The sequence below is a fragment of the Haemaphysalis longicornis genome, unplaced genomic scaffold, assembly GCF_048455015.1.
Source record: "Haemaphysalis longicornis isolate Haplotype H1 unplaced genomic scaffold, Haemaphysalis longicornis Haplotype H1 scaffold_1, whole genome shotgun sequence".
In the NCBI taxonomy this organism is placed as follows: Eukaryota; Metazoa; Arthropoda; class Arachnida; order Ixodida; family Ixodidae; genus Haemaphysalis; species Haemaphysalis longicornis.
Window position 1 is genome coordinate 287,614,903 of NW_027526203.1, and position 15,615 is coordinate 287,630,517.

The 15,615-nt window shown below is 48.1% G+C and overlaps 1 protein-coding gene across 6 annotated transcripts in view; it reads right to left on the reverse strand.

Annotated features, from left to right (window-relative positions):
• Positions 1-351: 351 nt before the first annotated feature.
• The window catches only part of LOC144147444 (uncharacterized), an 88,209-nt gene continuing 72,945 nt past the window's right edge, over positions 352-15,615 (reverse strand). For 5 of the 6 annotated variants that reach the window (XM_077679564.1, XM_077679563.1, XM_077679565.1 and 2 more), the window contains 4 exons: positions 12,462-12,768; positions 2,931-3,080; positions 2,093-2,854; positions 352-2,006 (listed from right to left, as the gene is read on the reverse strand). In XM_077679564.1, coding sequence (XP_077535690.1) covers positions 1,821-2,006; positions 2,093-2,854; positions 2,931-3,080; positions 12,462-12,768 — 1,405 coding nt within the window. In that variant the 3' untranslated portion in view covers positions 352-1,820. The remainder of the gene's footprint in view (positions 2,007-2,092; positions 2,855-2,930; positions 3,081-12,461; positions 12,769-15,615) is intronic. The other variant, XM_077679561.1, reaches the window with a different exon arrangement.

Consider the following 15,615-nt stretch of genomic DNA (forward strand, 5'->3'; position numbering starts at 1 on the left):
AGACATTTTAGAGTTCGCAAAGCAAATTAAGAATCTGCTCAAGGCTTCCGATCGCTTGCTAGCTTTGTGTAGCAAGTCACCTACTAAGCCAACGCTGTCCCCTCCGGAGCGCTTGCCGTACGTACTGTACCAGAGCACTTGCCATGGGAGAATTGCACTCCTGCCTTATTTAAGCAGACTACTTGAACTTGCCTATGCGGGTCCCCATGTGCTACACAATCTAAGGCAGAGGGTGCTTCGGGACCTTTTCAAGTGACTTTGGCAGAACAGATTTACGCTACTGCATCAATGTTTTTTCATTAGCTCTGTGCCCTGCAAATGTAAGCAGTAGTTAAAAAAAAAAACAAGGTGCATAATCCTTAGTGCTTTATTGCAAGAAAACTACATACAGCAACTCTCCTCATACAATGAAGTGCCCATCACATTTTCGTTAGAAAACAATTGAGGCAGCAAAAATGCACAGAACAGTTTTTGCCTGCATCCCAGGGAAAAGATGGGCTGGCAACAGCCACACAGATCCTAGATGAATCACATGGCTTCCAGCGCCTACACTGAACTACATTACCTTCCACAGGGTGATAGAATAGTCCGAAGAAACACTAGCTTACATCCACAAAACTGGAAATAAAGCATGCAGAGGAGCTTTGCCCCACAACCCAAAGTACACACACTGCCACAGCCTGTCGCATGGCAAAATGACTGCACAACACTTCCAAAATGACAGCACCCAATTGTTACTTTGGTGGTAGTTATTTTTTTATTATTTCTGTTATGGACACTAATTACACAGATAAACCGAAAGGTGGCTCCAACACTTGAAATGTACACTGTGCAGCCCCTGCAGTTTTCGCTATTCAAGACACCAGTTTGGTGCCATTTCCTCTTACAAAACAATTGAAAATTATGTTGTGACAACTAAACTTATCGGCATTTTCCTCGACACCTCCTTAGCAGGCCATCAAGAGTTAACCTAAAGCATTTCCATGGTTCACATTTCCAGGCCATGCCTTGTTGAAACATTTCGTTCCTGTATACATGGGGTGTATAAATTAAGAGCAAAGCATGCCGCGAAAAAAGAAAATATTAGCACGAAAAGCGTTCATAATAAAGGCAAATACAAACTGCTTACAGTTTCCCGCACGAGTGGGGGGAAAAGCCGATTTCAGTCCCCGCCAGCCACATCATTCTAGGGTTCAGATAGAAACACGTACTCAAAAGACACATTCAACCACAATGGGAAGGGGTCCACAAAGCTGGGCCTCAGGGTGAACAGGCCCAAGAAAAATTATGGGTACTTCAGTTCACACACAAAAAAAAAGAAAAAAAAAAAAGAAAGAAAGAAAGAGAGAGAGAGAGAAGGGGACAGCCGCAGGAACCAATTCCTGCCCACAAAACACAGATTCAGCTAGAGTACAGGCATGTGTGTACACACTGTTATACATTATGTATAATATTTATAATATTCAAAGCTCGCCAGACCAAGTATTTCATTACCCTTTTCCGAAACAGACAAAAACTCGCGGACAGAGAGGGAGGCTAGAATCAGCAGCAGCAGCAGCAACAGTGCACACAGAAAAATCTCCCCTTCACCCACTGCCCCCTCTTCAGAAAGAATGGGCCCACAGATGTGTGTGTGTGTGTGGACTGTGTGTATATATATATATATAGTATATATATATATATATATCTTTCTTTCAGACCCTCGTCTTTCTGACGCCAGCAGGAGAGCCCGAAAACAGGGAAAAAGGGAGGGAGGAGGAGCTTCTTCCCAGGGACAGCCAAGCGGCGGCGAGGGCGTTACAGGCACCGGTCCTCCCGGCTCAATCCTGTGCTGGCTCCTTGGAAGGCACAGCCTTGTCGTCCGTGCTGTCACTGGCCACCAAGCCGTCTTCGGAGGGCGCCTCGGGGGCCACGGGCTTGGACTGGGCGAAGAACAACTGGGCCTGCTTGATCGCCTCAGCCTGCTGCTTGGCCTGCTGGTCGCTGGTGGGCAGCTGGCGGGGGGGCTGCAAACAGGGACCCCCGGCGGCACATTTAGCCACTGCTGCAGCCATCAGCACAGCCCCATAGTGGCTGGCCGAGCCGGACGCACCTGCTGCGCTCGGAGTGTGGCGGGCACTCCCCGGGGCACCGCCGAGGCAAGCCCCTGCTGCGGCCGCTGGATGGGCGCCGGATACTTCTGGGGGGGCGCCGCAGGAGGGGGGGCGCCCCGCACCAGGCTGGGGGGAAGCGGCAGCATGTGCACGGGTGGCCCTGGCCGAAGGGGGGCGCCCCCCGGCGGGGCTGCGGCCCCCTGCTGCTGGCGGCCCTGGCCAAAGGCGAAGGCCGAGCCCGGGGGAAAGCCCTTGGCCGTGGGGGGGGCCTTCGGAGGGGGCGTGGCGGCCGCAAACTCGGTGGCCAGCTCGAGCGACTTGAAGGGCGGCGGATGGAAGGTGCGGTGCAGGGGCGGCTGGGAGCTGAAGGCCAGGGGCTGGCCCTGCTGCTGCGACGGGTAGTAGCCCCCCTGGGATGGGTAGTACGAGGTGCCCAGCGGGGGCGCTCCACCAGGGGGGGCCCCCCGGCCCGAGCCCAGCAGCTGCTGGGCGGCGGCCGCAGGCAGGCCCTGCTGGCCCAGCACCTGACTGCTCGGGGCCGCCTGGTAGGTCGGCTGCAGCCGCAGGGCTGCCCCCGTGGCAAACATGTCGGGGGGGCCCGAGTGGGCTGGCGGGGGCACAAACATGCCGCCCTGGTTGAAGCCCTGGTACGAGCCCAAGGGCGCTGGGTAGCCGTGGGCGGCCTGCGAAAACTGGTGGGCCACTGGCCGAGACACGGGGTCCTGCAGCAGGGTCTGGTACAGGGCCGCCGACTGGGTCATCTGCAGCAGCAACGCAGGCGTGGCAACGCTCGTTACCGTTGTGCCACACACGAGGATCGGGGAATGGGCCAATCACCTGCTGAGTGCTGGTGAACAGCAGTGCTGCCGGAGGACTGGCCACTGCCTGCGGCATGCCCGCCACCTGAAGATTGGCCATGGTCCGCACATCCAGACCAGTCAAGGAAGAAGCCGCCGGCGGTGGGCTCAACGCATGCAGGGCTTTCACCTGGGGCGACAGGACACACACACAGAGTGATGCACCGTGTGGCTGACAGGCAAAAAGGCAACTGTGCACACCGACTTGCCCACCTGCACGACACCCACTAAACAAATCGAGCCCACTGGCCGAGAAAGCCCATGGATGAGCTCAGCTTACCACATTCCACTGCTACTTTGTAGCCAGCGACACACTTAGGCGTTCCGACTCATATCCATGCTAGGTTTGACAGCAACACAAGAATCGCAATGAAAACACAACTTGTGAAGATGGAGCCACCTTATAATAAGAAAAGGCAGCACTAAGGAGGCACTGAAGTGAATTTGTCAAATTGATCAATTTGTGGCTGCACTGTAAAGAACTCGTAAAACACACTTATCAGAAAACGACTCTCAAAGTTTATGGAGACTTCATGATTTTCAAACTGCACCAGTAGCATAGCCCTTGCCGTCCTTGCTTGGGGACAACCTCACAGACTTCACTCTTTGATTTGGTGCATCTGGGATGCCTTCCTGGCTCTCATTGAAGGTTTTCATGCGCAGGCCTTCAGATGGCAGAAGCACCAGTTTTACGTCGAGTGTACCACAAAGTTTACCGCTTATGCAATACTCCAATCACGTTGCAACCTACCTCTCAAGTCATCCTATATTTATCATCACTCAAACGCACAGAACTTGAAAAGAAAGGAACGGCCTTTATTTTGTTTTGTTTTTTCATATTAGCCGCTGCAGCACGGTCTTACAAACGACGAGCATGGCCTTCACTTCCGTTTTGTTTGTTTTGAGGGACCATGGCTGCGTTTTCAGCGTCTATGAACAGACACCGCGAGAATGTGATGAGGAAGAGCGCTAGTGGAATTTTTTTTTTTACGATGCCGAAGGCGGCTGCTAATCAGCGCAATGTATTGGTGGGGGAAATCTTACTCCGCACGACTCGCTATCTGCAGATGTTCGGAAAGGGAGAGGGCAGTGGCCTGCCTATCTGCACAATGTTCTAAAGCGTGAACTGCATCAAGCGATTTCTTCTCACAATCTGGGCGAAAAGTGGAATATAAAATGCCATCCACGTTGCGTGCGAAAGCACCCATAAAAAAATACCGCGGTGGCAAGCCTAAACATCTCTGGCGCCGCCAGCCAGCTGCTCTGAGTGCTCCGGATCTCCCGCCATTAGGTGCGAGTCTCCCCATTGGTGCAAGTCGTCAGCCTCCTCCCACTGCCACGCGAAGAAGCCGCTGGGGAATTGTGAAAACGAGCGTGACAATAACGCACGCACAACACCGACGTGCACAAATCGTGTTCAAAAACGGGCCATGCAGCTCACGGAAACAACTTGCCGCGCGCGGATGGGGAAAGGGGTCACTATCTTCTGAGGTGCGCCAAGCAAGGACTGTTATGGTTATGTGCACGCGAATTGCCTATTTTTTTTGCCTATGCGCGCGCACTGCCCCCTTGCTCTTAGGCAGTTCGCCTAAGAGCAAGGGGGTGCACACTGCGTCATCCTTTCCTATTCCTTTTGCTACCCTAAAATGATGCCCCGGATGCGCCAGTCGATCAGCCGACCCACCGAAAAACCGCAATATAAACAGTATTGTGCTCCGGCCAACCACATCTTAAGGGGGGATGTGGCTTTCAACTTAAGAAAAATGACCAAAACATTGTTTATTTGAAAGCCACATATTCTGCCACATTTGAAAGCCACATAGTCTGCAAAGTTTTTTCGCTGAAAAGCGTCGCAAAGTGGCATAAAAAAATTGTTTTGCCAGGCGCGGTGACAAACTATCAGCGCAAAATGGCGAAAAAACGGCAATTTTCGGAGCGCTCTATCTCCGCAACTGCCACCGGGCGCGGCCATTTTCATATCGTTAGATCGGCCGAGCGTTCGTCTTTCCGGTTCCGCTCGGCTCTTTTATCTTCGTTCATTCACAAATGCACGAACAGCAGAAAAGAAACGACGCACAAACGAAGCTAGAAATAGATGCTGAAGCGCTATTCAGGTGTCGCGGCGCAATGCAAGATGGCGGCCGCCTGAACTGCGTAGCGTGGGCGGTTTGAGTTCATTTTCGCTGCTTCGCTCGGCCAAGTTTCTGTTCAGTCTGTGGTATTCAACACGGACGTTATCGCGATGGGAAGGCCCGAGATCACGAGCCAGATTACGGGAAGTTGTGTGGCTTGAAAGGCGGTGGTCATCGAACGCTTCGTGGTGCGCGCGACTCTACCGTCGCCAGACCCCGGAGGGTGATGCGGTGTGCGCGCTTGCGATAGCTGTTCATGGAGTGAACTTTTAATCGGATTTGCGATGTTTACACGCTTAGTTATTGCTGTGTTTTGATTGTGGGCTCGCTAGCCTCGGGAAAGAAACGGTCGACGTGTCAAGCGCTGCGGCGCACACGGCATAGCCGACGTGCATTGGAGCATTATATGACTGCGCAACCGGTTACTATTGAACGCCAGTAGTTGTAATTAATGCCTGCGACGTTAGATTTAATCTTACAAGCGACCTGACAAGCCATATCAGGGATAATTAAAGTACGATATGTCGCAGTAAGCGTGCGCTGCGATGCGCGCGAGCCATATCGCTTTTCTTGGGAACGTTTCCTGTGCACTTCTAATAATCATGCAAACAGGTTTGAGTTAGGAATATAGGAATAAAAATATGTTTTCTGCGTTAAAAATGTACCTTACTATCACAGCATTTAATTGTGATTTTTTTAGGGAAATTATTGATACCAATGGATATAATCTATGGCTTAGGGCATACTGACTGTGCTGCGAGAAATATTGGATGCCTTGAACAAAAGTCGTAGGAAAAAACTTCCATCAAAGTTGGAGTTATGCACAATATTATACCAAGCTTCAAAGTAGCTCATTTGCATCCTTGTGGTATGCAAACTTTTGGCAATGAACACCTGCACGTATGAGTACTCAGTTGCTGCGCCAGGCAAAGTAATGAAACATAAAAGAAGACAGAAATTTTCAAATTTAAGTAAAAAAAATGCTTCATTTGTTGCCATGGGGACAACACTGCAAAGGGAAGTTGTCCAGTGCGATACAGCCAACCAGCTAACCTACTTTGCATTGAAAGACTATTGAAAGCCATCTCCCCCTCCGTTTGGTCTGCTAACTGGGCTATGTACTCTTCACAGAGGAGCTGAAAATGATGTTTTGTGGAAAGAGAAAGACTGTAAAAGGCACTCCAATTTCAAGGCAAGGCCTTCCAGAAGCCCCATGTTCAAAAGGACATGAAAGGCTACAACCGTGACGACTTTTGATAAGTGAAACCTATGTTGCAACTTCGGAAGCAGTTTTCTCAAAACAGTTTTTTTTTGCCACCTGTGCCGCTTGTACCAGGGATTTCTTTGTGACCGCTGGGTCTATTTTGATTCCGTTTCTTGCATTACATTCCTTGATGAGCAGTTCAGGTCGTGACACTCTTGTTTTCCAGATTTGTTTTTTGCAATTTTTTTATTCAAATAGTCGTTCACAGTCGACATGCCTGTTGCACATTAACCTCTTGCAAACAAAAAATATTCTAAAACTGTCACGACCTTGTCCATTCATTTGGGAATGCAAAGCACTCGGAACAAGTTTTCTATCATGTTTTATAAGTCGCTCAAGCTCGGTACAAGCGGAACAAAGAAAATTTAATAAATAAAAAAGTTCTCAAAATATTGCCTTGAACTTTTTATCGCGTTATCACAGAAGCATTTCCAGTTGCTGTGCCAATTTTCATCAAAATCCACAAGGAAATAAATTTGAATTTGAAAGCCACGTCCCCCCCACCCTAACTATGGGACGCAAACAGGTAGTCACAAAAATTCGCGTTACATCCAGTCCCGCACACAAGGGGTTACTTTATAAATGGTCTACACTGCACTTTGCTTGATGTATGCCTAATGCATAGCTGTCTCCAAAATGAAGAGTAAGGTATCGTTTCTTTTTAAGGGGGGACGAGGGTCTTAAAACTAACTTTTTTATTTATGGGTAGAAACTTATGACAATTTGTACACGGATGTGCTTTTCTCTGTAGATTTCAAATATGCAATTATATTTGAGCTGGTGCTGTTAGTTCAAAAGTTATCATACAAAGTCTAAACCGCAAATAGGTAATTTCTTACGCAGCTTTAATGAACTTTCGCATTGCATTTTATCGCTTTTAATTACATGAATGGATAGCCAGAGAGTTCCCATACCCGATGACATTCTTCGTTTTTCTCTAAAGTCACGGCATCCTAAAAAAATATGTCAAGTACAAAAAATGGCAGTATTGGATATTTTGGCTCATCAAAATAACTGCAAGTCATTATTTATGCGTAGCCTAAACAGAAAAACTAAGAATGGCATCGGCTGCCTCAGGCTGTACTGAAAAAAATGGTACTAAGATTGACCTTATGAAGCAAAAAGATTTTCCAAAAAGCTGCGTAAGGCTGAGGGAAGTGACCAAAAATATGAAACTAAGAAAACTGCATTTGAAGTTTGGCCATGTGTTATGAGATGAACCGTCAGTAGTGTAGCTTCAAAATTTCCCAGTAACAAAGACATGTTCTTCCCATTTTCAAATTTGTCTTTGGATTCCAAAAATGTCAATTAGAACTGGAGATACAAAAGGCCAATTAACTGACCCCATCAGGAATTTAGCAAAATTTATCGACTTCGAATAGGTTCGCATTTTGTTAGCGTTGTGAAATCTGGTGGTGTCTTGATGGCGTCGTGAAAACTGCAACAGTCCTTCGTAAAGTGCCTTCATCTATTACAGTGCACTGTGGTACCCAGAATATTGTGTACGGCAAAAGTGTGAGGGTGAAACTTGCTTTAGGTGCCCCCCTTTTTTTGTTCTTTGGTGAGGCTATTTCATTCGCGGTTTTTATGCTGGAAGTTTGAGAGGATACAGGTGTGGGACACTGCGCAGTGCGTTTTCCGCAGATGCATCATGTTGTCGGCCCTCAAAAGAGTCTTTTGGGGAAAATAAATGTAGCCGAAAGGCAAACTTTCTTGGCCTATGGGGATAAACCCATAGACGCCTTTTTCCTTCAAGCCGTGCATGGTGTGGCTATCTCCATAGGACATCACGGTTGTGTACCGCAGCCCATTCTTGGAGAGCGAGCGCTATCAGGGCTGCCTCTACCTCCATGCGCCCTGCACCACAGTAAATGTTTCGTTGACGCTCATGGTCTGCCAGCCAATCTTCGTAGCCCTCATCTGAAGCTTTGGGTCCGATGGCGCAACCTAAGCAAAAGTTAGAGAGGACTACATGATCTATCACCAAGCCGGTGTACACTTCAATGATGCAGCCCACTCCAATGTGTGACAACCGTCCCCTTGTCATCCACGTGCCATCAAACATCACATCTATGTTGTTTGGCGGCTGACCAAGGTCCGAGTACAAGTCCTTGATGGCACGCACATTATCAGCTTCAGAGGCTGCTGCAGTGTCCTCGCAAACCAGAACCACTTTCCTCAAGTGCGCTTGGAATGTCTTGTGGTGCAGGCCTTGGGACAAGTTCATACCAGCACAAAAATCTGACAGAGCAGTCACCCCCTTCCCGATGCTTCAAAAAGAGTGATATTGCCAGATCCTTTGGTCCTTGGCGAGGAAAAACGTTCCACACGGTGTTCACAAACCGAGCACGTCACCTCGAGCTTCACGGCGAGGCCGTACTGCAGGTCAGGCTTCCTCAAATCCGGCGCCGCCAGCCCGCACTTGCCGCACCTGACGTGCGCAAAAAGGTCCTTCAGCTTTGCAAAATCCACTAAGACAAAATCTGTGCCGGATTTTCCTCTGAGTGCGCCAAATCCACTTCAAGGAGGTCGAATTTCCACTGCGTTGCTGACTTGGTCTCCATTCCGCGCTTGACCTGACCGCGTGTTCTGTACGCGTGGCGATCTCCTCCGCCGTGTAATACCTCGTATCAAGCCGGCAGGACGTGCTTGGACCAGGTATGGATTTCAGAGGTGGTTGGTCAGGCGATGGGGCAGGCGAGGCAATACGAGGCGGCGAACGATTCTGATTTGGCGGAGTCGAGCGGCCCGAAGTCGCACCACGCGACCTTGGGATAGGCGGACGACGCTTTCGCTTCCCGTGCGCATGACGGGTCGTCCTCTTCAAACGTACGTCTCCTGGCATCATTCACGAAAGTACGCGATGGAATAATTAGAAGAAACTGTAAAAAAAAACTGCTCTAAGCGAGCGCTGCGCCAGAAGAGCGGACTCCGTCAGACGCGCGTAGCAGACGCCATAATGGCGACCGCCATGACAGCAGTCGCGCCGACCAATGGGAGGGGTCGTATGGCGAACTCAAACCGCGCGCGCCCGCTCTAGCCAATCGGTGGCCGAGAAGGTGCCTTCGGAAAACTTGCAAGGGCGGTCGTTTTACTCAAGCGACGCCATTTTGAGATATCGCAAAATGCGCACAAAGAAACAAGCTTCAAAACAAGACCAAGATGGCGGCGATCGGTCGGGTGCTTCGCCCGCGGGGCGCGCAGGAATTTGAAGCAACTTTTGCCCAATTCGGGGCATTTCGTGGCCCTCGAGGCGTTTCAAAACATGATTTTAGAGTATTTCCTGATGGAATTTCGCGTTGATATTTTGAAGGCAGGTGCTTGCAGGTACAATAATTCCAAAAATTGGATTTTCTCAAAATCGATATTTTGGCCATTTTTGACCATTCTAAGACCCGCGTCCCCCCTTAAAGGAGCCATGAAGAGAAAACACAAGTTTGGTTCATTCAAAAGATTGCCTCGTGAGAATCATACTGACACCACTTTTAACGTAAACTTTGCTCAAATAAGCTACATAATTAGGAAAAAAGGGAATGGCCATGCGACCCACCAGCTCATTTCCCGCAACAGAACCTATGATGTCATTCGAGCCAGCTCTGCGATTGGCGGAGGCCGGCAGAAGCAGACGTTACAAACTAGCCGAACGAGCGATTTGCGCTTAAATTTAGGGCACATTCTTTACAAAGCAATAAGAATGATAAGACAAACAGTGGAAGTTACGAAAGCACATGTAAACATAGAAGTACTGATGAGTACTGCTGTTCGTACTGCGCACAGCATGCTTGGTTTAGCTGCACAGCACTACGGGGCTTGGGGTTGTCTCAGACGACACTGGCCGATTGACGCAAGCAACGGTGTCCTACGTGACCACATTTGTCGAGCAAGCACTGTTTCAGGGAACGAATATTTTCTCCCAGAACAAAAACAAGCCAGGTTTAAATACGGGCAAAAACAAACCAAACGCTTGCCACGGTATGGTGGCACCATCTAGGTTCGGGTAACGTAAAGAAACGCGGGAACAAACCAACACCGTAGTACAGGGTGGAGACAACCTTTGAACGGTCCTGTGCCGCCGCAATTGGGCCAACGTGCTCAACGCGTTGTTCTTTTCGTTTCCCACGAGACCTAGCAACGCGAAACAGACAATATGATTCAAACTTCTTCAGTAAACCGCGTTGCGGCGATAATTTTAGCGCTGTTTTTACACAATGACTTGCTTCGGCGGCGAGCGAACGACCCAAAATGGCGGCGCCAGCGTATACGTGTCTCTACCCTGTACGGCGGATGCGTGAATGAAGGTATTCTAGGTTGCAGAGCAGTCGGTTCCTGTGAAGTCATTGCAGACCCCGAAAACAAACGATGTAGCGGGAAAATCAAAATTTTAACCTAAATTGTTTAATTTCTCAGTGAATAAAGCATCTTTTGTATCCGGACAAGCGCTGGGGGCACTATAAAACACGAAATGTTTCGAATAAAACCAACGTGCATTTTCTCTTCATGGATCCTTTAATGTGCCAGTAGACTTTCAGCCGATTTCTGGGTGTCATAACCTTGCTGAAGCTACAGCTTCGTACATGAGGCTGTTCAGTGTCGAAAGGTTATATCAGGGCATCACATGCAAGGTGAGCTATTTGAAAGCAGAATATACTTTTTTTTACACAATTACAACATTATTTATAATTACCATACCATGCTCTTTTCCTACAGGTGAAGCAATCATTGGAAAATAGACAACATATTTGCAAACATTGCAAAAATAAACATGATGTGCCATTAAAAATATTGAATTTTAAAGTGCTGCAACCTTACGGCGTCTTCTCTAATTTTAACACAGAAAATATAATTTTGTAATCCCAGACTTCATTGTACAAACTAGTTTAGAGCCATGGCAAAAGTTTCTCGAAGCAAGTTGGGTAGTTCATCGCAACCCCTACAACCACGTATGTGCATGTTCACCACGATCGTAAATTAGGTAACCTTGCTATGTTTAACCACTTCGCTTTTCCCATTAAATTTCGCTTCTAGTACATAAATTATTACTCGCGTCCAATAGCAACCGATCCCGCTATCGGCCACTGCACGAACACATCACGGCAATGCAGCGCGCGCCACAACATCTGGCGAGTCTGTCATTCCACTCCCGAAGCTCGCGAGCTCACTGTGAAACACAGCAATAACTCAGCGTTTTATAACGTCGCAATGCGTCCAAAAGTTCACTTCACGAACCCCAATTGTACACGCACGCACCGCGCTTTCCACTCAAGGATGGACCACGACAATGTCGCGGGAACGTTTTTGACGAGTCTTTCGAGCCGCGCACTTCCCTATCTGGTGCATGATCCTAAGCATTACCACCTTGATAACAGTAATGTCACTGTTCAGCACCGCAACAGATGAAACAAGTAAACAACGGAGTCGACCGAGAAACCTCGAAAACATCGGCAGAGCACAGGGCTCGTAAAGTGCGCAGCAACTCGGTGGCCACCTTGTCGTTGCCATGGCGACGCCCAATCAGGAGAATCGTTTCAGCGACCGGGGCCGGGTAGCCAATCGCATGTTAGAATCGATTGTTTGCTTCGTTTCACCATCTTTTTCTGCCGTTCGTGCGTCTGATTGAGCGACCGGAAAGCGGAAGTTGAAGACTCAGCCAAGATGGCGGCGCCCGATGGCATTTTTCCGCAGATGATACAGTGCTGCAAAAATTGCAGCGTTTTCATCATTTTGCAGAAATATTTTGTCACCTCAGCTGACAAATATTTTTCTTTGGCACTTCGCAATCATTTTCGGTGGGAAAATAAAACGTGCAATCCGAATATGTGACTCCCCCCCCCCCCCCCAAAAAAGATCTTTTGGTAACTTTTTGCAATCTGATCGCCGCGTATTCCCCTTAAGCACCTAAGTAAGCAGTTTTTTCTAAAAACATCACAAATCTAACTAAATATGCATGAACCACTCCTTCCATGCAAGATTTATATAGCGATCACCACGCTGCAATACACGTCTGGCCATTTCAATGACAATAGCTGAATAAAAAAAAAATGTGAAAAAAAAAAAAAAGCACCATTCAAGCACCCTGAAGGGTACGGGTGCAAACGCGCCATGACAAGCACGGTACCTTGGACAGGTTCTGCTGGTCCAGCATGGAGTGCGGCTGCCTCATGATGGCCTGCTGGGGCTGCTGCTGCTGCTGTTGCGGGGGCGGAGGGGGCCCCTGCAGGGCCAGGTGGCCCTGGGCCGCCTGCGAGTGGTGGTGGTGGTGGGCGGCCAGGGCCAGCTGCTGCTGCTGCTGGTGGTGGTGGTGCTGGTGGTGGTGGTGCTGGTGGTGGCCACTAGCCGAGGAGTGCTGCTGCTGCTGCCCATTGCCCACCACCACGTGGTGCGACAGGGAAGACGGCGCCACTGGCTTCAGCTGCGAGGAGCTGCTGGAGGGGGAGACAATGACCACACTCAGTGGAAGGGAATGCCAACACCACCGTTTTGTTCAATCTGAAAGTTAAACGGCCTAGCGATCACAAAACTGCACTTTAAATGCTTGAGTGTGCAATAATTACGGTAGAACCCCAATTATCCGACTTTCTCAGGACCGTAAAAAAAAGAAAGTCGTGAAATCCGAACACCAATTACGCCTCTAAATACGGTTTTGATCCACAGATTTGCAGGATATTTCTTTGTAAACTACGAACTAATGCTTTGAAGGGCTCTGAAACCCTAATCAAGAAAACAAATGTGAAAAGAATAATGCAGTGCAGGTTTCAATCATGCTGCATTGAAACAAACGTCGTACCGCAGTCCACTGCCACGATTCCTGCCAGCCAGTGCGAATCATGGCACGCAATCACTATAAGCACATGCAGAAGCCCAAGCCTTCACAGCAAGTGTAACCTCGTCGGCATTTCACTGCTAAGTGGGAGAAATGAACACCTGCACACCGCCACTGCGACCGCTGCGCAACAAGGCAAGAAGAGACGCAGCAAGGAGAGGGGGAAAGTGATTGTGCAGAGGAGCAGGTCGCTGCTGGAGGGGAGAAAAATGAAAGACGAGACGAAGAAGCTGAAGAGAACCAGTTGAGTGGGCTCAGGCTTTGCAGAACTGGCCCACGGCACTTTCATTTCGTCTGCCTATCGGTTGTGCACTTCGTGCGGGTTGACGGATAACGCCGGTTGGGCGTGAAATAGCTTTATAATGCATTGTTTATACGGTGACTTCCCCAGAACTCGACTTGACCATCACAAAACCCAGGGACATATAACGGAGGTTCCACTGTATATAGAATGACCTGAAAATCTCAGTTTCGGTTCCCAGTACTTGGATCCCCTGGGGGCCACGTACGACAGAATCACACTACTACATCACAGTTTTGTGCGAATGTTACAAGGAGGCACTCTGACTGCCCAAGTCAAGCTGCCTGGAGTGAGGAGACAGACTGTGGTTAGAGAATCATGAAACAAGAGGGCGATGAAAGCGTCAAAGGTGAAAAGGCAGTCGATTTTCCAAAGGGGCATTTACAGTCGCCTCAGCAGCCGTAGCAAGCAGACCGCATTTACTCTTGCACTCTATAACCAGCATATATTTAACTCTTTCCTAACCACGCCATAGGCCATCGAACAATTTCAAACGTCTCGCAAAAGCTAAAAACAGCGCCTTGCAAACAACTAACGCCACCAGCCATATTTATTGACAACTCCTTTTTCGATTTTTCGTACATTTTGTTAAGACTTAGCATGCGGAGACGGCGCCAGAGTGAAATTTTAACCCGTGATAGCGGTGAGTTGTGTGAAAATGGCGTCCGCTTCATAGCACGCTCCATAAAAATGGACAGCCGTGGCAGGGACTTCGGCAGCTGCAGCTGCTGATTTTTGTTACCCCAGCAGCAGTGTTGACTCCAAAATCTGTGTGGGCTCATTAGATTTTATTTCCGATGACGTTCCCATTCAAATGCCTCACTTCGACAGGCGCTGCTAGATAAGTTCGTTTTTGACTTCCACTGTAGTTATATAATCCAAACGTGCTTCCTATCTGACAACTGCGGTTTTATTTTATGTGTAGGGTCTGAAAAATATACGGCAGGGATATTTTGCCAAATGCACCGCGCGGTATCGCGTCATCACCATCAAGATAGCCTGGCGCTCATGGCAGATTATCGCTACGGAGTGATGCGCGACGCTTCGCTTAAGGGGGGACGTGGCTTTCAAAATCAACTTTTTTATTTCTGAGTGGATTTTGATGAAAATTGGCACAGCAACTGGAAATGCTTCTGTGATAACACCATATAATTTTCAATATAATATTTTGATAACTTTTTTATTTATTAAATTTTCTTTCTGTTCCGCTTGTACCGAGCTTGAGCGACTTATAAAACACGATAGAAAACTTGTTTGAAGTGCTTTGCATTCCCAAATGAATGGGCGAGGTCGTGACAGTTTTAGAATTTTTTTTTTATAAAACAATATTTTTTAGTTTTCATTTTTTTAGAGGTTAATGTGCAACAGGCATGTCGACTGTGAACGACTATTTGAATAAAAAAGTCACAAAAAACAAATCTGGAAAACCAAAAGTGTCACGACCTGAACTGTTCATCAAGGAATGTAATGCAAGAAACGGAATCAAAATAGACCCAGTGGTCACGAAGAAATCCCTGGTACAAGCGACACAGGTGGCAAAAAAAACTGTTTTGAGAAAACGGCTTCCGAAGTTGCAACATAGGTTTCACTTATCAAAAGTTGCCACGGTTGCAGCCTTTCATGTCCTTTTGAACATGGGGCTTCTGGAAGGCCTTGCCTTGAAATTGGAGTGCCTTTTACAGCCTTTCTCTTTCCAGAAAACATCATTTTCAGCTCCTCCGTGAAGAGTACATACCCCCTTTGCAAACCAAACGGAGGGGAAGATGGGTTTCAATGGGCTTTCAATGCAAAGTAGGTTAGCTGGTTGGCTGTATCGCACTGGACAACCTCCTTTTGCAGTGTTGTCACCATGGCAACAAGTTAAGCATTTTTTTTACTTAAATTTGAACATTTCTGGCTTTTTTTATGTTTTATCTTGCCTGGCACAGCAACTTAGTACTCATACGTGCAGGTGTTCATTGCCAAAAGTTTGCATACCACAAGGATGAAAATGAGCTACTTTGAAGCTTGGTAGAGTATTCTGCATAACTCCCAACTTCAATGCAAGAGCATATTTTTTTACTACTTTTGACATTCAAGGCATCCAATATTTCTCGCAGCACAGCCAGTATGCCCTAAGCAATGGTATCAATAATTTCCCTAAAAAAA